This window comes from Syngnathoides biaculeatus, chromosome 23, assembly GCF_019802595.1.
Source record: "Syngnathoides biaculeatus isolate LvHL_M chromosome 23, ASM1980259v1, whole genome shotgun sequence".
Classification (NCBI taxonomy): Eukaryota; Metazoa; Chordata; class Actinopteri; order Syngnathiformes; family Syngnathidae; genus Syngnathoides; species Syngnathoides biaculeatus.
The window spans coordinates 15,281,909-15,307,811 of record NC_084662.1 but is presented as its reverse complement, the minus strand read 5'-3'; the positions used below and the strand labels follow the sequence as shown (position 1 = coordinate 15,307,811).

At 44.3% G+C, this 25,903-nt stretch overlaps 2 protein-coding genes and 2 long non-coding RNA genes across 4 annotated transcripts in view; 2 read left to right on the top strand and 2 right to left on the bottom strand.

Annotated features, from left to right (window-relative positions):
- Nucleotides 1-58: 58 nt before the first annotated feature.
- Nucleotides 59-1,449, bottom strand: LOC133497055 (uncharacterized). Its single transcript, XR_009793924.1, has 2 exons — nucleotides 1,163-1,449; nucleotides 59-126 (listed from the first exon to the last, which is right to left on the bottom strand). It is a non-coding gene; the product is annotated as an uncharacterized LOC133497055 (long non-coding RNA).
- Nucleotides 1,450-2,437: 988 nt separating this feature from the next.
- Nucleotides 2,438-11,859, bottom strand: rhag (Rh associated glycoprotein). Its single transcript, XM_061811679.1, has 10 exons — nucleotides 9,622-11,859; nucleotides 6,997-7,180; nucleotides 6,641-6,791; nucleotides 6,333-6,480; nucleotides 5,886-6,052; nucleotides 5,661-5,798; nucleotides 5,461-5,582; nucleotides 5,308-5,381; nucleotides 4,357-4,430; nucleotides 2,438-3,704 (listed from the first exon to the last, which is right to left on the bottom strand). The coding sequence occupies exons 1-10, from the start codon at nucleotides 9,800-9,802 to the stop codon at nucleotides 3,630-3,632; spliced, it is 1,314 nt and encodes a 437-aa protein (XP_061667663.1). The 5' UTR covers nucleotides 9,803-11,859; the 3' UTR covers nucleotides 2,438-3,629.
- Nucleotides 6,726-9,703, top strand: LOC133496292 (uncharacterized). The gene is made up of 3 exons (XR_009793768.1): nucleotides 6,726-6,854; nucleotides 7,032-7,206; nucleotides 9,572-9,703. It is a non-coding gene; the product is annotated as an uncharacterized LOC133496292 (long non-coding RNA).
- A 2,090-nt stretch (nucleotides 11,860-13,949) lies between the features above and the next one.
- si:dkey-12h9.6 (macoilin-1) overlaps nucleotides 13,950-25,903 on the top strand; it is a 31,189-nt gene continuing 19,235 nt past the window's right edge. Inside the window, exon 1 of the mRNA XM_061811678.1 lies at nucleotides 13,950-13,974. The gene's annotated coding sequence lies outside the window, so the exon portion shown is untranslated. The remainder of the gene's footprint in view (nucleotides 13,975-25,903) is intronic.

The following is a 25,903-nucleotide window of genomic DNA, read 5'->3' as shown; positions in this document are numbered from 1 at the left end:
ATTTGCAAATGATTCATCTTTTTAGTTGATTGGTTGATCTTAGAGTGTAGCTGACTCGCCTCTGCTCTTGTCATCCATCCTGGAGCTGGAACTGGAACTGGACACTCTGGATTCCGTTTTTGTTGACTGGAAAGAAAGAAAGATCAATATTGATTATTTAGAAAGATGGAGAAAATGAGTGTTTAAAAGGTACAATAAGGAGGGGGAGAAATGAGAAGTTACTCTGACGATACATTTTTTCTGTTGTCTCAGGGGGGAGCGGGTTCCAGAGAGCAAGAATTGTGGATGTTTTTGCTGTATATATAGTATTATTATTAGATTAGCTCAGCATCCTCCATCCCCATTTTGAACTCAGGCTGTGGTTTTGCTATGTTGATAGCATGTTGCTATTGTTTTGATTTGAACTAAACTGAACTAAAAAATAGAGTCCTCTTTATTTATGGAGAAGAAGGTACCGATTTCATCTAACATCTTTTTTCAAAGTTGCAGTTGGGCATTTAACAACATGCACCAAGTATCATAATCACAGTCATAATCTATCGATAAACAGTTTTGCATTCTTAATTTAGAAATAAATCTACAACTCGTCATATAAAACTCTGTTCCAGCTTCTAATACAATTGTGTATAATTCTGCCCATTGGCAAAATTTTTATGAGCAGGAATATTATTAAATTGTTTCATAGAACCTTGATTCACAAAATTTGTTGTTACGCTACTGTTGTTTCAGCTTCTAATACAATTGTGTATAATTCTGCCCATTGGCAAAATTTTTATGAGCAGGAATATTATTAAATTTTTTCATAGAACCTTGATTCACAAAATTTGTTGTTACGCTACTGTTAGATATTTTTGTGTTGTTTTAGTAGGTGGACAATGCACACTCTGGATGTTATCTAGTTGTAACACATATGTGAATATTCTAAAATCTTCAGCAAACCTTGCAACAATAATTGCCGTTCATGCTAAATCGAGGTAATCTATTCTAAAAACTATAACCAAGAGATGTCCCGGAGAAACAACGAAATATACTACAGGTGAAAAAAAAATATCTCTAACGGTTCTGTGCACCAACAGATTGAAATCGTTAGCTAACGCTACATCGTATTTGCACAACATTACGCACATATTGCGCTTAAAGGATAACAGCGTTCGGTACTTACCATGGCAACAGTGCTGTATCGTTTATTATCCAAGACACATTGACAAGGCTACAACGTGCACGCGTCTGAATGTATTCGCGGTGACGCTCCGGAGGTTAGCAAGAACCCACAGCCACAGGAGACATGTTGTATCCCAGCATGCACCGCTTCACGCTTTCTTCACAACAAGGAAGTGGAGTGAAAATTAAGATGAAAAAACAAGACCAAAAAAAAAAAAAAAAAAGAAAAATAAAAACAAAAACAAACCTTCTTCGTGTTTTAACAGTGGTGTGACACCACCGAGTACTTTATTGCCACCTGCCATTTCGAAATTAAAAATTAAAAAAGGGTTGGCTTTAAATGGTAATGGTTTGGGAAGGTTACACAAAAATGGAAGACTTTTATGTCTTTAATACATTTTAGTCATTCCAAATGGTGTACTATAAAGAATCGTGGGGGAATTTAACGCACCAACAACTTCTGTATGACCTAATCAACATACAGCCTCATGGATGTCAAAGAGACCACTAGTGATAATAAAAAACGGTATTTTTTTTTTTAATGGAAAATGAGTACATTAGAAAAATCTTTGGATTTAATTACTTTTAAGAATAATTTTACTGAACAACGCAAGATTTCTTGAGGAATCAGGAAAAAAATGAACACAATGAGTTTTTGCAATTAATGTGGATTTGCTTTTTTTTTTTTTTTGTTGGCATCAAGCCGAAAGAAAAAGATTTATGCAAGGGAATGTGTGGACTCTTTTTTTTTTTTTTTTGGGAGGCAACCTTCACTATGGCTGCCAACCTGTCATGATGTACCAGGTGTGACGGTCTGAGTGCTCCCCCGTGCTGAAAAGTCCCCTTGGGATCAATGCGCATGCGCGTAGAATTTTTTGCAATTTTCTACTTTTTCTACATCCGTGCCAGTCTGAAACATCCCCATCCATGCTTCTTTCGCGTGTTCATTTCCGCTCCGCTTCCGTCTGTTCATTTTCGCTCCGTGTGCATTTTGCTAGAGACGTCTCACAAAGCCAAACACAGCGAATGAAAGAATACAAAAACAAATGCGAACGTATTGTTTGTTATCAACTATAAAGCACGTTTCAGCATTAATTAATGCGCATGCGCATTTGTCCTAAGGGGACCTTTCAGCACGGGGGAGCGCACAGACCGTCACACCGGGCCTCTCGCCCAAAGTTGTGACCCTCGTGAAAATCCCCACAATAAAAAATGCATATGGTAGTTTTTCACAATGATGCCACAAAAGACACAAATTTGTGCATTAATGTACAAAACATTTATTACGGCAGTGTTAGTACAGTATACAAATACATGTAGCACTGTGTAAAAACAAAAAACTTCACTGTTTTAGCCATCGCACATGAATCCTAAAAATGAAAGTTGATCCTAACTATAAAATGTAGTCAGTTTGATGGCACTCGCACATTTTTTGGACATAGAACATAACGCAACATATATTTTCATTTGCGTCAAAAAAATGGTGGCAGGATGTATGATGTACGAAAACATAAAAACATGTTCCTCTAGTTATGTAAAGACGTGGAAAAATCAAATTAGTGTACCGGTTCTTCTTTTTTTTTTTTTTTTAATTTTACACTGCAGGGTTACAACCAAACTGACCATGTCCAAACAGAAAAGTGTGAACTTATATGTACAGAGAAGAATACATTTGATATAATAACAACAACAACAAAAAAAGTAACACACATTGGTTCATCACAGGAACATTTTCCTTCAAAAGTTATAAAGTTGAGGTCACAAGAAGCCGTGTTCCATCCCTGTCTTTCCCCAAAGTGTAGGTGAAAAGGATAACATAATGCTTGAAAACAAACAAAAAAATACCCCTGTACTTACATGTAAAAACAACAACAACAATGAAAAAAAAATCATGCTTCTAGGGTTATTTAAGTAAATAAAGAAAAGGTTTACAGGTGTTGCTGTGTTCCAGCATTGTGTAATAATTCACTTGTGAACTGTTGAGTTCAGCGTAAAAAAAAAAAAAAAAAACACAACTCTTTAGGATAATTTGATAAAATGTAAAGCATTTTTGGTACGCGTGTAATTTATGAAAAAAAACCCCGAATCATTCATTTCGTTTTATTCTCTATTTTAAGACTACGAATATGAAATTAACAATAGTCTCCATGGATGCGCCTTCGTTCTCCGTGCCGTGCTTCCATTACTAACAATCTAGCGTAATTGAAATATAATCAACGGCGCCGATGCCGGCTGCAACCATGAAGAGCGCACAAATTTGCCTCCTGTTTCAATTTCGAGTTCTTGACGATCAATTAAGTGACTAATTATGCCTGCGGCGAGTATTTGAAAAGGATTCCGTCGGGACGTGCAAGGAGCTCGACGGCTTCTTTTAAGGCCTCGACTCGCACTGAACAGCAATTAAGAGCTTCGCGGCGCAATAATAATCCCTGCTATGTTTGTTTGTCCCCCCCACCCCATTCCAATTTTTAAACATCTGCTTTGTTCTTTGAGTGATCCGCGTGAGCCAAGCTCTCCTCATTCTCTTCCTCCTCCGCGGGGACCTGGAAAAGAAATATTTCCAAAATATGTTTGTAAAATCTTTATCCTGAAAGACTGCATGTGCATAATAGCGAGACCGCCTCCTGACTGTTATATTAATATTCAGGCACTGCCGTGAATACAGAGCAAATACGGGGCGGAATTTCGAGTTCACTCATGTTCAATCATTCATCATCAATTACCCTAATTTCCGGCCTACAAGCCGCGACTTTTTTCACACGGTTTCAACCCTGCGGTTTATGCGGTGATGCGGATAATTTGTGCATTTTTTTCTAACGGCCGCAAGGGGCCACTCGTGCGGAAAAGGTAAGAGTAAGACCGGTGGAATATGTGCGCAGGAAGTGACTTTTACTGGCCCCCGTTAGCGCTGCGCTAGCGTTAGCGCTGTGCTAATGTGTTGCAGCTAAGTTTTATTTTAACTGGCCCTGTTAGCGTTAGCGCAGCGCTAGCATTAGCAGTAGCGTTAGCGCCACGCTAGTGTTAACTCTTTCTGTGTACCGTCTTTCTTTGTAAATATCTTGTGTTTCAATATGGATTTCAATGTGGGAACTGGCGGTGTACGTACGTACCGAGTGATATTTCCTTTACATAGGCCGGGAATTACGGTATTCTGTTCAAACTACAATTTTCAAAACTCAAGTAGGATTTCTTTACCTCCCAGTAAAGCGAGTCATCGAAGCAGTTCTGGTCAGGCGGTTGTCCCCAAATAGGAAGCTTCATTATTAAACCTGTGAAATAAAGGAAACACGTTTCAAAATCTCAGCAAACAGTTTTGTCACAATTCAAACCAAACACTGTATGTAGTATATTGTAAATTTAATCTAGGATGCTCAGTTTTTACTAACGAAGGCAAAGGCCCTCGCGGACTGCATGATTTGTAAAAGGAACATGCCTGAAAACTCGAGCAGTTTAGATTTAAAACATCTTTTAGCAGCTTCCAGACAAGACCCTTAATGTAATATCTAAAATGCAATCATAAAAGTCGTAAATGCAAAAATGCACGTTGGGCATGCATGGTTATCGCGACGCGACGTATAAAAAAAGCTTCTTGGGCCCTCGCCCGGAAATGAACAGGAAGTTAGCTGTTTTTGGTTTGAAGCCGCCATTTTGGGACTCGTTCCATGGTAAATTCCTGCCAGGGAATGTGTCCAAATGTTGCCCACGCAAAAACAGATCTGCTGCTTTCATTTAGACAAAAATCATAAAGTCTGGCTTGTTCAATGTGTAATTCCACAAATTACTCTATAGCAGGGGTCTCCAACGGGCGGCCCGAGGCCCAATTGGGGCCCGCGAGACGACATTTTGTGGCCCCCACCTTAGTAGTGAAGTTTGTTCGTGCGGCCCATGGGTTTTTGTGCAGAAAAAATACATTGGAGAAGATTGGATTTTTTTTTTTTTAGATTTCTAATTTTAATTGAGTTGCTGCTCTATAGGAAGAGCAACTTCAACAAGCATCGTTATTACTAGGCTATTTTATTTTGTAGACACCAATTGTGCTGTCACATACTGAATTGCATTAGGTAGAAATTGGATTAAATCATCATTTTGGATCTTAATATGCTTTGCGGTTATATCAGCAAAGTTGCATTTCTCGTCTCCACCCACCTGTGATGGCCCCGCCGACCAAAGCAAAACCGAGGGACGAGGCCAAGGCGGCGGCTTGCATGGTGGCACGCCCTCTAAGAATGAACAGTCGTGAATGAAGACATTTCTAAGAAAATGGAACCATTTTTGAAAGCTCACATTGATGGGCCTTACCCCTCCTTTTTCCCCAAAGTCACAGCCACGATACCGGCCAAGCCTCCGAGGATGCCCGGCATACCGTGCAGATTGTGCACGCCGCAGGTGTCCTGGATGCCCAGATTAGATGCCAGAATAGGCTGCACACAGAACAGAAATGGAATACTATCATTGTACGTATGTGCTGCGTATTAATCAGTTGTCATTTCCCAACTCACAGTCAGGTACTTGAAGCCCAGAGTGGAGATGATGCCGGCCACTAATCCGATCAGCATCGCCCCAAAGGGCCCGATGTTCATGTCGGCGCACGTTCCCACGGCGACGCCACCGGCCAGTGTGGCGTTCTGGATGTGCACCTGTATAATTTAGGGGGAAAAAAAATGGTGAAACATACGCTCCGCTGAAGTTGAAGTCACAATTCTGAGGCACGAAAGTTGTCTGACCATGTCCAGTTTTCCTTTGTGCTCCACCAGGCTGGAGATGGCGTAGGCGGAGAGTACGCAGGCGGCCAGGGAGAGGTAGGTGTTGATCACCGCGGTCAGCTGGGTGAAGCCCGGCTCGGCAATGGCTGAGTTGAAACTGGGCCAGAACATCCAGAGGAACACAGTCCCTGTTCAAGAGCGATAAACTCAGTTCATCTCATTTAAGGGGCAAAGAGTCACTCAGTTTAGACTAAAACTGGTTTAGGTTGCGAGTCCCAGGCTTTTAATCCCCCCCCCCCCAAAAAAAAAAAAAAAAAAAAAAAAAAAAAACAACAACATCTACAGTATGAAGTGCGTTTAAACTGCAAGGACATTTCTGTCCACGAGATGAAGTAAATTGACAACAAGCAGGGCTGTGGAAATCCACATCCCAGTCCAGGACAATTGTGCAAACGTCTTTTAAATTACCGATCATGGCAAACAGATCAGAGTGGTAAACAGAGCCGTCGTTCTCGTGGCCGTTCCTCAGACCGGGCCGGTAAAGAACTCGAGCCACGGCCAAACCGAAATAGGCTCCGTAGGCATGGATGATCATGGAGGCCCCCACGTCATTGGCCTGTAAAGAAAAGGGAATTCTTACATTCACTTCAACCACGTTCAACATATGAATCCACTCTACTGATTGATATTCTAGTTCCATTTCATATCCTTGCTGATCCACAAAATGAAGACCATCCAGTATTCCTCTTGGGGTTAGTTGCAGAACCTGAACCCACCTGCATGATTTCTGCCACCAGATGCTCGTTGATGGAGAAGATGCTGATCTCCAGGATGGTCATGATGAGCAACTGGACAGGACTGGTTTTACCGAGAACTGCCCCGAAAGAGATCAGGACCGTGGCTGTGCTGAAGTCCGCATTGATGATCCTGCAACGCGAGCGGACGGGTTGTTCGGAAAAGAACTTACAAGCGTGATTGTGAGCGATGCGAGTACGTTTCCAACTTAAATTTACGGCAACTTTCTTTTGGAAATTGAACGCCCCAAGAGATGATTTGAAAAGTTATGAGAAATTCCTGTTGATTCCCGCGGAAAGTCGGAACATTTTGAGAGGTGGAGAGGCGCCGGGCTCACTTGAAGATGTTGATCTTAATCTTGCCGTCATCTAGGTGCCATATGCCCTGCATGAGGAGCCCCCACTGCAGGCCGAAGGCGGCCAGTAGCAGGTTGACGCCCACGCTGCTGAAGCCGTATCGCTTCAGGAAGGTCATCAAGAAGCCAAAGCCGATGAAGATCATCACGTGGACATCTTGGAACACTGGAGGCGCACAGGAAAGGAGGGAGGTAAAGTGCCGTCCCGTAATTAGCCACAGATAACCGGTCGGCGGTGCCGATATTGGAATAGGCGGAAGCATTTTCGATGCGGTGTTTTCAATTCAGAACGCACCTCCTGCTCTTCATTTCCTGGACTCTCATTTGAGCCGTTGAAATCATTTATTGGGCCCCGGTGGGGATCCCAGGAGTCATTTCCTTACAAAGGAGCTGTTTTGTCAACCGTGAACTGCAATTCAATCACGCACTCGAAGAGATACGCTGTTCGAGTCGAGTTAGCGGCGTTGCTCCGCTTCATATGACCCTAATAGGTTTAGGCGGGGTGTGGGGAGGATGTATGTATTTTTGGGACAATCGAAACATCTTATCCAGTATGGAATCTGTTTTTTCACTCATACATGGAGAGTTTGATTGATGGGAAAAAAAAAAATCATAACTCCATTCACAAATCGGGAAGGTCAGTGTAGGTCAGGGTTGATGATGAGATGATGAGCGTTCCCTCAAAGACAGGAAATTGAAACCTTCAGCTTGATCATGCAATGAGCGCCATCCATGGAAATAACATTAAACCACAAAGACAATAGAAGCATAGATGCCAAAGACAATAGTGTGTATGTGCGTGTGCGTGTATATGTATATATAACCAATCTTAGAAATAGCAAAATAAATTATGACTTTATTCCGACAACAACTGCAACTGCTGGCACACCCAGTTTACTTTAAAAAATACAAAATATTTCAATCACGGCGTGGCAGATGACGAGCGCTAGCCAGCTAGCAAAGCAGCTAGTTAGCGAGCTAGAAAAGCAACCCAGTTCAACTTTTGTCCACTGTACGGTGACGGATCCTGGTTTAAGTAAGCCGTTTTAAACCGAAAAGTGCCAGTTGCAGCGATACAGTTGCAAAACAGAGACCCAACCGTCCATTTCTGTGCCGCTTTACTCGGGTCGCAGGTGAGCTGGAGCCAACAGCAGCCCACTTTGAACTAGTTGTCAGCCGGTCGGAGGACGCGCACAGACAAACAAACAATCATACCTACATTCAGACTTACAGACAATTTAGAGTCTTAATTGAACCAAAGAAAAATGTTTTTGAAATGCGGGAGGAAGTCGAAGTGCCTGGACGAGAACATGAAAATGGCACACAGAAAGATTTTAATGTTGTAGTTTCATCCTCGCAAAAACAAAAATTGATACACATCTTACCGCTTGTAGATTTTTTCAAGGGAAACTTAAAATAGCTAAATTGATACTGAATAATATTTAGGTGATAATCATAGCAGCACATCCATTAGCGGCCACTTTTACACATTTATGCATGTTAAATGGAATCATTCATTCGAGATCCAAATTTCAAACAAAACAAAAACAAATGCCTTACAAATGCAATGGGTTAAAAACAAACAAAAAAGAATAATAATGAAAAAAATCATAATTTTTGCGTTACAGCAGCGCACCGAATGTAAGGTGCTAAAGTTGGGAGGGAGCCACGTTATCTGGCGTCCCGCCCAGACGTTAGGTAACGCTCGCCGGTCGGGATTGGAGACGAAGGCGGTGCGCTGTGAATGTAAGGAAGGATGCTTGAAATCATTTTGCGCCATAAAAATGTCATAATTTTCCCCTCATTTAATTCTTATTCACTTTCTCAGTAGTTGTTCGCGCATCAAATAAACTTTTAGTCAGGACCTAGGAGACTTTTCACTATAAAAGTATTTGGAACAGGTGCTATGAATATGGCCTCTTGCGTATATTTCATCGATTATTGCAGAGAATCTCAATGTGGGAACCAAACCGACAATCACTGGGATGTCATATCATTCAAATTTTTACATTATTGACTGACTGTGCGTGAGTCATTTGCATATTTAGATATTGCATAGGAAGCAGGAAGTCAAGAAAATTAACTGTAGCCCGTGGGTCTCGAGTGTGTCATCATAATCTCAAATGAACTATTAAACGATGATCAAATTTGAGGCAAAAGCAATGCTCGAAATTTGAAATGTTGCCCACTGAGCTTATCTCGGTGGCTCACATTCGCCACACCCGACCGCCGTCAAGATGGAGTGCGCGGAGTGGCTTTCAATGTCTCAAATGAGCTTCCTTCAAGAGCATTTTTCACCCGCGTCACTCCATGACAACGTGCAGCGACGAGGCACGAGTGGACGGAGGAGAGTGTTGACCCCGTGACTTCTGTTATTGCGCTCAGCAGATCCGGACCGAACCAAACAGCGTGTATTTTTGTTCTCTCCTAATTGGTCACTACATAGAATTCACATTACTTCGATTAAAAAGTGACCATATTTGGCCTCGCCCTGATTTGATCTCACAGATTAGATTGTAACACCAGACCAGAAAACTCTAACCTTTGCCCTCTTCAGGTTTTCAGAGCATCCCTCAGCGAGCCAGTCGCAAACCCAGTCAGACTTACTCGGATAGAGCTCCATCGGCGGCTCGTGGTGGTCCGTGCCGTTGGCGCCGTGCCCAGCGTGGCCGTGGGCCCTGCCGTCATCGTAGACCACAAAGACGGCGAACAGGATGATGGTGATAACTTCCAAAGCCAAGGCCACGATGGGGAACTTGAGTCTCATGTTGGTGGCGTACGCAGGCATCCCGGGTCCCGCCTCGAAGTACTCTATACGGTTTTTGTCTCTCTGCGGCGCTCGCACGTACACGCGCACACGGGCGGGCGTGCGTGGGGCGGGTTATGGGCCTCGCTGTCCCACTGAGTGAAGGGAGGGAAGAAAGCGGCGTCTGCTTTTAAACTGATAGCAAATTTCGGCGTGACCAATGACGGGGGCCTCCTTGGGCCTCTTGGATGCTCAACACCCACCCCGCTTCTTTCACCGCCCCCCACCCTCGTGCGTTTACAGGGATGGGTTTCCTCTCTCTGGATGACTGACGCGACGAAAAAAACAAAGTGTAACGACTCCCTTTGTTGTGGGATACACTTTACACCAAATGTAACTTCTTCTCCACTCGCAATTTTATGAAAGAGGCAGGCTTGCATTTATTAATTTAGCTTTGTACAAATTGGTGTAACAAAAAAAAATAAATTGTTACTTTTCTATTTCGGTTCCACCGTTTTCATAAACGGTACCTTATAGTCCTCAACGCGCCTGCCGTTTCACATACATTGCGCCGTTCATGTATCAACATAAATATGCGAAAACCTTTCCATGCGTCAAGTATCAAATTTATTTTCTAAACATACCAACAATCGTGCTGATGGCCTGCTTTTGTGTGGAAGCAGTCACTGTGATTTGACGGGCCATCGCATTCGCAAATCGCCACAGTCGAGCACAACAAAGATCACGCGCGTAAAATTTGTTACGAGTACAAATACATAGATATTGAAAGATGTCGCTTATTTTGTATTGTCTTTACCAATCTTTCCTCTAAACCGCGCAATTGCGCACTTGTCACACACTCTCGGGGCACATTTTTTCCCTTAATAACGAGCAACGAGCTCAGCCTACTTCTACTTCCTACTTTACCTGACACCGGTCCCCTCCGCTCTTAAAGGGGTACACTCATAATTACAAACCGAACACACACCTGCAACTTTATACCTGCGGGCGTCTGACCACACCTTGCACATTTTTCGAATGTGAGTGACTGTGAAAGGATGTTAAACTGTGATGGTTGACTTCGTCTTTTCTGTTTAGTTTTCAAAAATCTTTTCCGTTTCAGTTTTGCAATTTTGCAGTAGCTTTGAAGCTGCAAGATTGAAGACAAAATCTAAAATTTATGAAGGGAACGAATATTGATACAGATCTTGATTAGAGAATGAAGACATAAACAATACATCCAAGTTACATTGAATATAGGTATACACACATTTCGTCGAAATGTACCCACCCACCCATTTTCTTAGCCACTTATCCTCACAAGGGTAAAAATCAGTCCTCAAGGACTCTAGTGTCAAAATCATGGCCCGCGGCATGGCAGGTGTCAACAGGCAGGTGGCGGGGTACACCCTAAACTGGTTGGCAGCCAATCGCAGGGCACATGGAAACAAACAACCGTATTCACAATCACACCTTGGGGCAATTTAGAGTGTCGAATTAACGTTGCATGAGGAAACTGGAGTGCCTGGAGAAAACCGAGGCAGGCACGGGGAGAACATGCAAACTCCGCACAAGTAGGGCTGGGATTGAACCCGGGTCCTCAAAATTGTGAGGCCAACACTTTCCAGCTGCGCCACTGTGCCGCCTTGCCGAAATGTGCGTGGGTTTCCTCCCACATCCCAAAAACATGCAACATTAATCGGACACTCTAAATTGCCCCTAGGTGTGATTGCGGCTGTTCATCTCGATGTGCCCTGCGAATGGCTGGCAACCAGTTCAGGGTGTCCCCCGCCTCTTGCCCGTTGACAGCTGGGATAGGCTCAGGCCATCCCTGCAGCCCTCGTGAGGATAAGCGGCTCAGAAAATGGATGGATGGATGAATGCAATGCATGTTTTGGCGCTTGCGTGGATTGCAAATCACTCCTTCACCATCCAGTCCCGTTCTCGAGGCTTCATTCCATACTGTACTTGTCTGCGTTTCCTTTCCCACGTTCGCAGGCTGACAACTCTGAGTGGGCCCACTGGTTCTGATCCACATCTCCCACAGTGGACTCGGGGAAAAACAGCAAGCCAAATTGGCCCAAGTGCAGAGGTCGCTCTCTTTTTTTTTGGAGGGGAGGGGGGGGGGAGCCGAGAGACTTTCGTGAATGAGCAGGGTGTTTAATCAATGCCAGCAACACATTTCTGTTTACGTTGGAGCCGTTTTTGCAAGCGTTTTTTTTGGGAAATGACTTCCAAACATTGACAGATAGCTGAAACATTTATTACGCCACGAATGCACACGCTAAAGTTTTTCTGTGATATTTGGCAGTGAGTGTGCGCATTGTTTTAAAGACAAGCTTGAACTGCAGGATTTACGGTCCACTTATCACACTCGTTCATCCTTGACCGTGACAGTTACGCGCGGATCGTTTCGAACGCTTTTAATTGCGTCTGACTTTATTAATAATAATATAAACAGTGCATGTTCCTTATCCAATTTTGACAACCATTATTGCTGCCCTTTTAGAACCTCCAACTATTGCAATCTTTGGTTAGTCTTGTGTTTACTGAACATTCTGTAGGGACCTGCTAAATGAGAGAAAAGTTGACTTTTCATTTGTTTGGCTTTAGAACTCCCCCCCTCTCTCTCCCATAGGAACTAATGGAAATGGTATTGTTCTGTTCCAGGGTCAAACTGGGACCGTCATAAAACTTACAGTACCTAGAGAATGTTTTAAGGAACATTTTCATATTCGGGGGGCATGGTGGGTCAGCTGGTAAAGCGTTGGCCTCACAGATCTGAGGTCCTGTGTTCGATCCCAGCCCCCCGTGTGTGGAGTTTGCATGTTCTCTCCGAGCCTGCGTGGGTTTTCTCCAGGCACTCCAGTTTCCTCCCACGTTCTAAAAACATGCAACATTAATTGGACGCTCTAAATTGCCCCTAGGTGTGATTATGAGTGTGGCTATTTGTCTCAGTGTGTTCTGCGATTGGCTGGCAACCAGTTCAGGGTGTACCCTGCCTCCTGCACGTTGACAGCTGGGATAGGCCCCAGCACTCCCCACGACCCTCGTGAGGATAAGCGGCTAAGAAAATGGGTGGATGGATGGATTTTCATATTTCTATTGTACATTGAATAACTTCTACCCATCCATTTTCTACATTGGGGAAGCGACTGTGCACCATAGTAAGAACCTATCCATCCATTTTCTGAGGTGCTTATCCTCATAAGGGTCATTTGAGTGCTGGAGACTATCTCAGCTATCATCGTGCAGGAGGCAATGTACACCTTGATCTGGTTGCCAGCCAATCACAGGGAGAACCTATCCCTGGTTAAAATGAAAGGTATTACTGGCTCAGTTCTTCAGATGCTTCTTCATGTGCCAGATCGGTCGTCTCCGGCATACCACACCACACGCACGCGTGCAAGCTTGTTTACGCGACACCTCGCTCTCTTGCCAGCTGCTCAAACAGTCACAGCGGCGACCCTTTCAGCTGCAGAGTCCGTTCTGTTTCCCAAGAGCTGTGACGATCACTGAGCACCACCACCAACAACGCACCTAGCATTGAACCAGGTATGAAAAATAGTTTAGGAGGCCGCCGTTTCTGCTTTGAAACCTGCAACCAATTGAAAATTTGGACTCCAAAACTAAACTATAGTGGCTCACCTGGAGAAGAACTCGGAGTAAAAACTGTGTGCACTGTCCAACACGTGTTGCCTCTCCATCATTGATTAATGGAGAGACTGCCAAGAACGGGCGTGGGTTTTTTTTTTTTTTTGTCTGTCACAACAACGGCTTCTGGCTCGTGTCGAGAACATACACGCAACTTTATAAGTAGGCATAAGTAACCCTTATACTTAGGAGTGCTAAGTAAGGAATGTTCTGTTGACCCCCAGTGGATCTATGAGTGCCGCTTCGCACGAACCCACAACAACCCCATCTCTCAAGGAGGACCGCACGTAAGGACTTTGTGTTCCTCTGTAGGATAACATTCAAGACTTTGCTGGCAATGTTTTATAAATTTTGATCACATCAATGTGCTTTATTACTTTTTTTAAAAAAAACTTTGTTTTCTGTTTTTAATCAAGAAACAATGAGAAGCAAGGCACAGAACATCCATTTGACCCCCACATCTGGTTTGTTGAAGTTTCTGCAGTGACATCCCAATGCAAAGACGTTTGAGCCATCAGAAGACTCCCAATGCGGTTTGGACCCTCTGAGTATCGAATACAGTAAGGTTCATCTCTCCACCAGATGGACCAAAGATCACGTGATCTATTGTATGCCGTGTCTTCTTTTCCTTTCGGCTTGTCCCGTTTTCGTGCATCTTCCTCTCTAACACCCACTGTCCTCTTGTCTTCCCTCACAACATCCATCAACCTTTTCTTTGGTCTTCCTCTCGCTCTTTTGCCTGGCAGCTCCATCCTCAGCACCCGTCTACCAACATACTCACTCTCTCGCCTCTGGACATGTCCAAACCATCGAAGTCTGCTCTCTCTAACCTTGTCTCCAAAACATTCAACTTTGACTGTCCCTCTAATGAGCTCGTTTCTAATCCTATCCAACCTGCTCATTCTGACCGAGAACCTCAACATCTTCATTTCTGCCACCTCCAGTTCTGCTTCAGTGCCACCGTCCCTAATCCGTAGATCATGGCCGCCCTCACCACTGTTTTGTAAACTTTGCTCTTCATCCTGGCGGAGACTCTTCTGTCACATAGAACACCAGACACCTTCCGCTAACTGTTCCACCCCGCGTGGACCTGTTTCTTCACTTGCTATTGTTGACGCCAAGTATTTGAAGTCGTCCACCCTCGCTATCTCTTCTCCCTGGATCTTCACTCTCCCCCCTCCACGCCTCACATTCATGTACATCTATTCTGTTTTACTTCGGCTAATCTTCATTCCTCTCCTATTGTATGCCGTGTAATGGCACCCCCCCCCCTCCAAAAAATGAGCGCATTTAGACCCACGATGTTGGGATTCTGAGTGAACTGAGATAAATACCTCAACTTCCAAGATCCTCACATAACCAGTCAGTGTAGCAGGTTTAACAAGTTCCTACTAGGAAAAAAACATGCACTAAAGTAATTTTGCACTCTTTTATGATGAATTATTAATTATTGCCGACATTTGGAATGTGGATTTAAACGAATGTTTGAGAAAAGGCCTGGCAAGCAGTTGTCCTAAATGTCTCGCGAAGGGGAAGATGAACAATTCAGATTCAAGAAGAAATAAGCGCTCTAATCCACGCTCTGATTTACGGTCTAAATTATTTAACTGATGTGTCTTGGCACTTAGCCTCTTTAGCCTGTGTACTCTGAGTACCAAATTTCCTGTAGAGGTTTTCCAAATATTTTGTTTCAGAATTGCCATGACTTCACCATTCCAATACAAAAAAACAAAACAAAATGTAGCTGGTGCAAAGCAGCCGTGGAAGCAACTTCCTTAAATAACAGCCGATTGTTTTCTGTACCGTTTCAACCTGAGCGTTAGATTCTTTTCAGGGGTCACATCAGATGTGGAAGCGGTCCAATTCACGTTGCACCCAAGCAGGATTTGCCTTGCAAGTTTGGAGTAGGAACTGATCAAAATGCATAAACTGACATAAACAACCCGGTTTTAACTTGGATGTTTTACATGAAGTTTAGAATCACGTCCATCTGGTTCAGATGTTCTCTTGACGCGTCCCTGGTGAGATGTTCAGGGCACGTCAAACTTGGAGGAGGACACGGTGGAGAGACTACGTCTCTCGGCTGGGCCGGGAAAGTCTCAGGATCTGCATTTACTGTGGATTCTGACTATGACCAAGGAACCCCAGTCCAATACATCGCAGTCAAGTAATTCCTCGTGTCACTTTGTAAAGAAACACGATAAACAGATGAGCCTGATAAGCATTGTATGCACAAATAGAATCACAACGGCGGCCTATTCCACTTCCTGTTTTGGTTGTGACATCAGGATTGTTTTCACAAAAACAGCAACACTATTGTTTTCCACAACAAACTCTGAACCGGAGGTGGGGAAAGCACTCACACGCTGTACTTAAGTTCAGATACTTACTGTAAAAAAAAGTACTGGTTGTAGTCCTGTACAGAAGTAAACGTACAAAAAGTACAGCTTTTACTAATGTTGTGCACTGCATAATTGTAAATGATGGTTGAGTCCCCTTTGGCGGCAAGAACCTCCATCAAACGTTTTGTGTAGCTGCGGATTTGAACATTTGTAATCATCAGTATGACATTAGGGCTTTGGCTGAGCTACTCCAGAACACATTTTCTTCTGAAACACATCCTTTTCTTCCTTTGCTTCTGTGTTGTGGATCATTGCACTGTTCCAACACCCTTTGACCTGTCTTTTGACCTTCAGCTGCTGCACACATGGCCTCTGGGTCTTCTGCGAAATTTCTGGATAAACTTGGGAATTCACTTTTGGAGTGATGATGGCACGCTGTCCAGGCCCTGAGATGGCAAAGCATCCCCTACCACGATACTCACGCCACCATGCTTCTTTCTCGCTAAGAATTCAACGTAACATAATGTTTTGCCAGTAGAGCTGTGAAACAACCGACTGCTCTTGAGCAAACGTCTAACGTTGTGTTTTTTGACAGCACGGGCTTCCTCTTTGGTGTTCTCCTATGAACCCGATTCTTCTTTCATATTTGAGGTTAGGGTCAATTTACCAACAGAGATATTGCTCTGAACTGAAGGCGATCTGTCCAACAGTTGGTGTTTTTTTTTCTCTCTCAGTCACTGTCACATAACGGCTTACTGACTTACTTAGGTTCTGTAAATACTTACTTACCGTAATTTCCGGCCTATAAACTGCGACTTTTTTTCACACGCTTTCAACCCTGCAGTTTATGCGGTGATGCGGCTAATTTGCACATTTTTATAACGGCCGCAAGGGGGCACTCGAGCGTAAAAGGTAAGCGTGGGACCGGTGGAATATGTGTGCCGAGGAAGTGACTTTTACTGGCCCGGCCCTGTTAGCGCTGCACTAGCATGTTGCTGCCGTGTCTCAGTGATTTTTACCAGTACATTTTTTTTTTAACCGGCCCTGTTAGCACGGCAGTGCTAGCGTTAGTGTTAACGCGGCGGCGCTAGCGTTAAACTCTCTGTGTACCATATTTCTTTGTAAATATCTCGTGTTTCATTGTCAATTTCAATGTGGGCACTTGCGGCTTTTACACGGCTGTGGCCTATGTATGTAAAAATTGGTATTTCCTTTACAAATGTGCAGGGTGAGGCTTATAACCAGGTGCGCTCTGTCGGCCGGGAATTACGTTACATATTTACTTACTTTTCTAACGGAACACCACAGCTCTGACCCATAACATGTTCCTGAAAGAATAAGCATAGCAGTTGTTTTGTACCAAGCAAATGTCAACTGGAAGACAAAGGATGATAGCAAATACAGTATTACACTCCTCTTTTACCCCCCCCCCAACCCCCCACCCTCTCACCACGTACATACTCCAAAGCCCGTTTCCTGTGTCAGGAGCTGAGGGGAACAGTTGCCCATCCTGATAAGCAAACTTGTAGTTTAGAGGAAAGCCTCGGCTGGTGGCTAATCAGTGTGTTAAGTGTCCGTAATCAAGAACAATCGCCAGAGCTCATTATGGTGCAGTACCCATTTATGCTATAGACGCTGTCCAGTTATCTCCTTTGTTTATGTAATCCGCGTACTGTCATTTGTTGGATTGCCTCGGAGAGTTTTGATATGCCACCCTATCGGTTTAAACTGCAGCTATTTAATAAAATCGGGAAATCATGCAGCAGTCAATGGAGCATAATAGCAATAGGCCGCGGTCACATGTTGCATCTTTCTCCCATAAACGGGCCTTCATGCCACTTGCAACGCGTTGAACATTCAAAACTTTGCAGACTTGTCCGGATGGACTTTGAGGACAACTGAGAGCTTTGGATGTTGAACAGGTGCGCACTTGAACTTGGAATAAAGTTGGAACCCTGCTGTGGTAGCGTTAAGGACAAGTATCAAGAAGAAAAAAAATCAGTCCTCAAGGACTCTGGTGTCAAACTCAAGGCCCGTGGGCTCAAAAAGGCAATTAAAGAGTGTCAACGTCATATTTCATAGGTTTGTTCCTTTCATGCATTTTTTTCTTTACTTTTTGTCATAAGCAAGAATGCCACGCCACCGCTCACAGCTGTTTCACATTGGGACTGTAATTGAACAGGTATTTAAGTTAGTGAGTTGCATTCACTGACAGTAGGAATCTCCACCACTGGGAATAGTGTAGTGTTGCGTTATCATTGTCACAGCGTTTCTGTTTAGTCCTGTCTTAATTTATGTTTCATAGTCAAGTCCTAGTTCATGTTTCTTAGTTTGTCTCCTAGTCATCAGACCTCGCTGCATGTCTTTTGGATCCTGCCTAGCGTAGCGTTTCTGTATCTCTGCCTTCTCGGACTGCTTACACCGTGTATGACCTCAGCTTTGAATCAAACTACGCCTAGCATCATGCCCTCGTCTCGGAGTCCTGCATTTGGGTCCAGCCCCGCACCGGTATTAACCGATATTACAAGCATTTTTTTTTTGTCACTAAATGACTTCATGTCATGTCAGTGACTTCTGGTTACAAATTCATTTCTTTGTTGGCAATATTTACGCAGCGAGCCATCCATTTTCCTAGCCGCTTATCCTCACAAGGAGGCGGGGTACACCCTGAACTGGTTGCCAGCCAATCGGAGGGCACGTGGAGATAGACAACGGCCACTCTCACAATCACAACCTATGGACAATTTAGAGTGTCCAATTAATGTTGCATGTTTTTGAGATGTGGGAGAAAACCCACGCAGGCACGGAGAGAACATGCAAACCCCACGTAGGCGGGGCTGGGATTGAATCCTGGATCTCAGAACTGTGAGGCCAACGCTTTCCATCTGATCCACTGTGCTGGCAATATTTAGTAGTTACTAAACTACGGTTTTGGGAAATATGACAAAATGCATGATAGAAGTCCAAGTTGTCCTTTTTTAGAGCACTGCAGTACTGGATTTTGTCATATTTTGGGCTCATTTAATTAATTGTCATCCACTTGTATGGCAGTTAAAAATGTTTACACTTACTTGTTGACACATTATTAATAACGCTTGATGCCACCAGTTTGATCAATTTCCATTAATTGGTGGTGGGAAATGAATTTGTATGAATACATTGGAGGTTGTCCAGGATCTTATAGCTTAGAATTTCCTCCATAGTGAGTTAGAATTATGTAATACCTTGATTACAACAGCCAGTTCCTGCCTGTTGAGTCTACAAAGACATTTCGACCCTTGCTTACTGTTTGCGGCCCATTTAGTGTGTGCGTGTGTGTGTGTGTGTGTGTAACACGGCAGCTGTAGAAGCGGCGGGCAGGATGGGGAGGTCTTAATTTGCAGCGACGTGGGACTTCTCGTGTTTGCTCGCGCACGCAGATAAGCCGTTGCTTTACTTTCTAGTTTCCTCAATTAGGAAGATAACACAAGCCGAGCGCTGGTTTCAGGCCATTGCAAGCCCGAAATGCACGATAAGGTCCTCGCGTGGTTTTAAGATGACATTTTATTCATCTGCGTCAAGTGACAAAATGTAACCGGGGGGGGAGTTGACAGGTTGTCACGGTGATCAGATCTGTGTGTAAATTACATTTTTGGGCTGCGTTGAATGTTACATTTACTGGAATTCCACAAGCAGAGCCTTGAAAATGTTTTTTTTTTTTTTACTTTAAATGTTCATCCGAGCTTCCCCTGCATCCCATCGTGACATTTAACACAGAGCCTCCTCGTCGCAGCGGCGCGTAATTGCTTTATCTCGCGTAGCATTCTTGAGACGGCCCCTAATTGGGGGCCCCTTCGCCGCACCCTTTTCCTCATTTGGCTCCACGCGGCAATCAACCTGCCACGTTATCGTTGCATCCTATTAAAAACTCCAAATGATTGGGCCCCGACCCAAAAGTCTTCCCATAGAAATGAGAAACATGAAGGGAAAGGGTTGGGTGGACGGGGGGGGGTAAGAAGAAGAGGAAAAAATAAAACATCCTGAGTCCAATAGCGTGGGGAGTGGGCTTTCAATGCACAGGATGTGGAGAGATTGGTGGACGGAGGCATAGGGGGCAAGGGGGGGATTTTTTTTGTCACGCAAACGTCAAGGCGGAACATATCATTGGGAGAAGCCTTGTTGCGTATATCCTTTTTATTTTTTATCCAATTTCTCCTGCAACTTTTGGCTTCTTGATAACTTTTTTTGATGAATGCAAATTACTGACTACAGCAGTGGTCTCAAACTCAATTTGACCTGGAGGCGGAGTCTGGCTGAGGCTGGGCCGCGGCCTCGGCGCACACGGACTTAGTGGAGTTAAAAATTAGAAAAACAATGCTATCGTCTGAAACATAATAAGAAGTGTTTACAACTTGTGTGTAAAACTCTCCTTGGGAACACTGCTGTAACTTATTTCTCTGCTTGCATCAAGCCCCGATCGACGTCACACGCCCGATTGCCATCTACCCAACTGTGATTGGTCTGCTCCGCACAAAACACTATAAAAGTGCCATCCTTATAAAACTCAAGGGCCACACTACTATGATGCTTTCATATTAAGGTGGGGGCCGCAAAATGTCATCCTGCAGGCCGCAAATGGCCCACGGGATGCATGTTTGAGACCCCTGGACTATACAAACAATGGGATCATATTGATGATCGCTAAAGAGGTGACAGCACACGTCCCGAGTGCTAGTTTCTGTAGCCACCTCACTTTGCACGGACCCCGATGGCGCCTCTCACAGGTGGTGAGCCCACGGGAAGGGGGAACCATGTTACCCTTTCGGGCTGTGCCCGACCGAGCCCCACGGGTGCAGGCCTGGCCACCCTCGACCCCTACCTCCAGGCCCCGATGACCCACGTCCAGGCAAGATCGGATTTTGTACTCATCATAGGGGTTTTGGAGTCGTACTTTGTCTGGTCCCTCACCTAGGACCTGTTTGCCATGGGTGACCCTAGCAGGGGCATGAAGCCCCAGACAATGTCATGGTCCTGCCGGTCCCAGCCCTGCCGGTGCAGGTCCCCTGCACACCTGCGCCTCATCAGGGATACTTAACCCCAGTATATATAGGACCCAGCAGACGGTCTGCATTTGCCAGATTGTTGCCACCCATGCGCCGTTCCCGCACTTCCTCGTTCCTGATCCTGAACCCCTGTTTACCGACCTCTGCTTGTCCTCCGACCAACCCCGTAAGCCTGACGCTCTTGATACTGCTGCTCACTCTGACTGACTCTCCGTCTTACGACCTTGGAACGAATAAAGATTTTCCTTTAACTGCCTCCCTGTCTACCGAGTCGTGCATTTGGTCCGTCCTAGCGTTCTGGTTATGACAGAGAACTGACCTTCTGGTTTCCTCCACAGGGTGTCCGGGCTCTTCCTCAGAGATAGGGTGAGAAGCTCGGTCATCCGGGAGGGGGTCAATGTCGAGCCGCTGCTCCTCCGCATTGAGAGGAGCCAGATGAGGTGGCTGGGGCATCTGATTCGGATGCCTACCGGACACCTCCCTGGTGAGGTGTTCCGGGCATGTCCCTCCGGAAAGAGAACCTGAGGACAATCCAGGACACGCTGGAGAGACAATGTCCCTCGACTGGCTTGGGAACACCGCGGGATCCCTCCGGAAGTGCTGAAAGAAGTGGCCGGGGAAAGGGAAGTCTGGGTATTCCTGCTGAAGCTACTTCCCCCGCAACCTGACCCAGAAAAGTGATAGATAATGGATGGATGGATGATGATCTCTATTTGTTATTTAAAGGGATTTACATATCCTGATCGACATTCCAGAATTCCATAAGTGCTGTATTCTTCCAGCTGTTCTCGTGACATTGAATCAATTGATCAAAACATATTCATAGATATTATATATGGTTGCTTTTAACACAGCAATTTCATCCAACGATTTTGCCAAGGCAATGTTTTGCCCTTGGCATGCAGCTAAATAGATCACATTTGTGGCATCCACTGTTGTCAGCCATTGGAAAATGTCCATTAAAAAGTCATTCAAAGGTGGGGCAGGGTTTCCTTGTTTTGCTTTGTAAAGGCACCTATTGTCTTTTTTATTACATGTTTATTTAATCAGGAACCAGACAATATTTTCCATTATATAAGAAAGGCTCAATACAGTGAAGACACCAAAATGATCACAAACGAGGCAAGGTTTTATGTCATATTTTAACTTTCTTAATGGCTATATAAGTTGTAGTTAAAGCTGTTTATTTTTAAAAAAATCATCTTATTAAGAGCTTCCAGTATAGAAAACCTGTTACCGGTCTGAGAGAGACTCAAACCATTTACTCCCTAGCAAGTATCTACAGGCTAGGAATGCCTCTGAAATAACGAATCCTGAAGGTTTGACACCCCCACCCCTCCCGCCCACCCACGTGCACACTAGTTGGGATCACGCTAATAGATGTGCTCCGTACATGTGTCTGAAACAAGGTAATGGCTACCAGATTCACTAGGATGAAGCAAAGGAATGTTCTCCAACATCCAGCATGAAGAACAAACCCCACCGCCCCCAACCCCAACCCCCGAATGTCAAACGTCTGTGTCAGATTACTATGTGGCAGCGGCGATAAACAGATGTAAAGACCCGTGGGGGGGGGGGTATTTATTACTTAAGTCAAGAGCTTGCGGAAAGTGCAGTGAGAGCCTGGGAAAAAGAACTGTAATCTCATGCAATATTCATAAGATATTTCTAAGACCGTTTTCAAGACCACCTGTGACCTCAAGTTTTCCCAAATGTCAATTTCAAAACATATTGCGTGGAAACAAGCAAGTCAATATTTAGACATATTGTCCATGACATTTGCATGCAGTGGACTTGTTATTTGTACATTTACAGTGTCTGGCCATGGACTATATAATATTGAACAATAACCAATGCTAGCAATTAAATATTGATTATATATTATGAACAACATTCCTTCACCAAGCAGAAACAGACAAAAGAGTCATTTAGACACTTGCTATGGGGCTGTTTTGATTTGGCCAGAACAAGGCAGATATAGACATACATACTGTAATTCCCGGCCTACAGAGCGCACCTGGTTACAATCCTTACCGAGTACATTTGTAAAGGAAATACCATTTGGTACATACATACGCCGCAGCTGTGTAAAATCCGCAAGTGCCCACATTGAAACCCACATTCAAACACAAAATATTTACAAAGACGGTACACAAAGAGTTTAGCGCGAATGGTAATGCTAGCGCGGCGCTAACGCTAGTGCTAACGCTAGTGCTAACGCCGTGCTAAGGCTTGTGCCGGGCTAGCACTAACACTAACAGGGCTGGTTAAAATAAAACTTACTGGTAAATATGACTGAGACACGCAAGTATCATAGCAGAAACACGCTAGCCCAGCGCTAACGCTAGCGGTAACAGGGCCGGTAAAAGTCACTTCCTCGGCACATATATTTCACCGGTCTCATTCTTATCTTTTCCGCTCAAGTGCCCCCTTGCGGCCTTTAGAAAAAAATGCACAAATTAGCCGCATCGCCGCGTAAACCGCAGGGTTGAAAGCGTGTGAAAAAAGTCGCGGCTTGTAGGCCGGAAATTACAGTACATACATACATACAGTTGTCTATCCTCTCGTCGTGAGTTTCATTTTATTTTCAATAATGGCAAGATTTTCTGCTCAAATAGCCATTTGGACTTAGTGCATCTTGCTTCTACGCAAATGCATACGGTCCATTATGTTTGGCCTGTAGCCGCTTTAAGCATTTCCAGTGTTTTTAGGTTTCTGGCCCCTTTTGCACAATTTGTTCACGTTACTGCACAGCGTGAAGGTTGCATTGATACGTAGAAAAACAAAAGAAAAACAACAACAAGACCACTGGCACGGCCGATGACATGACACAAAGCAGCCCGGTTCTAAACCGAGCGTCCTTGGGAGGCATGACGCAGAGTGACGTTTTATCCACAAAACGATCACATGACTTGAACTTTAGGAAGCACTGCAAATATGTATCATGTATACTGCACCCCGAGTCCTTCACTTATGCAATTTTTCGGACAATATATGGAAGTACGTGTCTACCTTTATATCCAATAATCCAACAGTGTCATTTTCCTCTTTATCAATTAAGTTTCTCTGACATGCGACCCAGCTGTCGTGTTTTTGTCAGGCTTATGCCTGCCCCCCCCCGCCCCCCATCTTAAGAGGAAAATGTTGTTCTCCCCGCATCTCGCAGCATACCAATAGAAGGAAGGAAGTCCCACGCCCGTCACGTTTTGCTTTCATCAGAGGCGCGCTTAAACGTTTTCCTCGCCACTCCCGCGCGGTTGAGGATGGCGGCAAGCAGGTGGCAGCTGCTGCATGGGTGGGGGGGGGGGGGGGCTCGCACATCTGTGGCAAGACCGTTAGACGTCGGGGCTGTAGAGGTTACTGGGTCTCGTACCTTGGAGGCCCTGCAACATTATTTGCAGTAGGAAAAAATAGGATAACAAATATTGCAACAAGTGATTAGTTACTCAGCCACTTTGTTCAAAGACCGTCTTGACTCCTGAGCAAGGCACAGAATGTCTACTGGATCCCATTTCGCTGGCTCCTTCCTTTCAATAAGAGTTCCTAATTGTTTGGAAAACAACAGGAATATGAACACGCCTTGCTAATTGTGTGCAATTTGTCACTGGTCATGGCAAACTCGTGCAAAAGTATCTCTGGGTAAGTTTTCAGGGAATCAATGCCGATTTACAAGTCATTTAAATCAAATAGAGTATGCTAAACGGAGGTTTTTAAATGGAGTCAACTGTCTGTTTTCGTCCCCCCAACTACCCACCCGACATCCTGTTTCTGATCCATCAGGAGATAGCACACCAGACTAAATGACCATGTCTTCTTCAGTCTGGACACACTGATCCTTAGAACTGATCTGCCTCCGTCTTCCTAACTTCTATCTTTTGTCTTCGAAAACATCTAGAAGAAATTTCAGGCCAACCTTGTTTACAGCGGCTTGCGTCTCTGTCCGACGAGGGCGTCGTGTAAGACAAAGAGGACGCGCGGTAGTGCAAGGAAGACAAAAGCGATGCGACCGAGTCCCGAACGTCCCGTGGCCTTGGCACCAACAGTCGCCGCTCACTGTCGGAGGCCGATAAGGCCCGCAGAGTGGCACGGTCGGCCTTATCGGCCCCCGCCAAGCGGGAGGACGTCCGCTATCAGCGGACACACTGGCAGCGTCGAGACTCGCCCACTTATCTCCTTTTCTAACTCCGCCCACTTCAGGTGGTCCAGTTGCAAAGTATTTGCACTTGGTAAGTTAGATAATTCACTTCCAAATTATAATTTCTTCCTCCAACACATTGCTCGGGACTCGGACTTAGAGCGGCGATTTGATGTTGAGATCGCAGCTTCAAAACTATTGCGATCGTACACGCGCTCATATTAAAGAGAATCGAGTATTTGTTGTTGCCACGACAACCAGGAATAACCCGCCCGAATGGTTTATATTATGTTGTTTTTTCATCGGCAGTGGCCTTTGAAACTTATTGAAATACATTTGATTTAAATTTGAATGAAGAGTACATTAATAAGAGTAACAATTTTATCTTTAAAGCAGCATTCCAACGCAACACTGAATTTTACTGGCCCGGCCCTTCGAAGCTATGCGTGTCTTTTATTTCATTTTTTTTTACAGTTTCTTGGAAGAGTAGCATCGTTACAGAGGGAGTAAAGAAGACTCAAGTACCTCAATAAGGTTCTGCCAGTCCTTCGTTTTCTATGTCCGAATGAAAAAAGTGAAACTTATCACCTTATAGCTCGATAATTTATCATGTTGAAAAATGAAACTTATCACAAACTGTGAAATTCATCACGTTATAACATGAAATGTATCACAGTTAAATGTCAACTTTAGCACTCTATTATGTGATACAGTACAGTTTTTTTTCTGGTTTGGCAGGAATACACTCGTGTACATGGTCTGCCTTTTATTTATACAAAGAAATCACAACTGTAGTGTAAGCACTGAAGCAGATAATCTACTACTTTAAAGGTCCACTGTCATGAAACGCATGATTTTTAATATGTTATTAATAAAAAAATGGCAGCCGGTATGGACCCATCCAAGTGTATGGCTTTTTGTCACTCCCGCCATGAAAATCCTCTCGAGGGATTTGTTTTCGAGAAGAAGC

Coding starts and splice junctions, on each gene's coding strand:
- rhag (XM_061811679.1), bottom strand. CDS start 9,802: ATGCCTGCGTACGCCACCAACATGAGACTCAAGTTCCCCATCGTGGCC. Junction 6,481..6,640: donor TGGTGGCAGAAATCATGCAG/GTGGGTTCAGGT, acceptor TTTTCTTTACAG/GCCAATGACGTGGGGGCCTC. Junction 6,053..6,332: donor TGATCTGTTTGCCATGATCG/GTAATTTAAAAG, acceptor GCTCTTGAACAG/GGACTGTGTTCCTCTGGATG.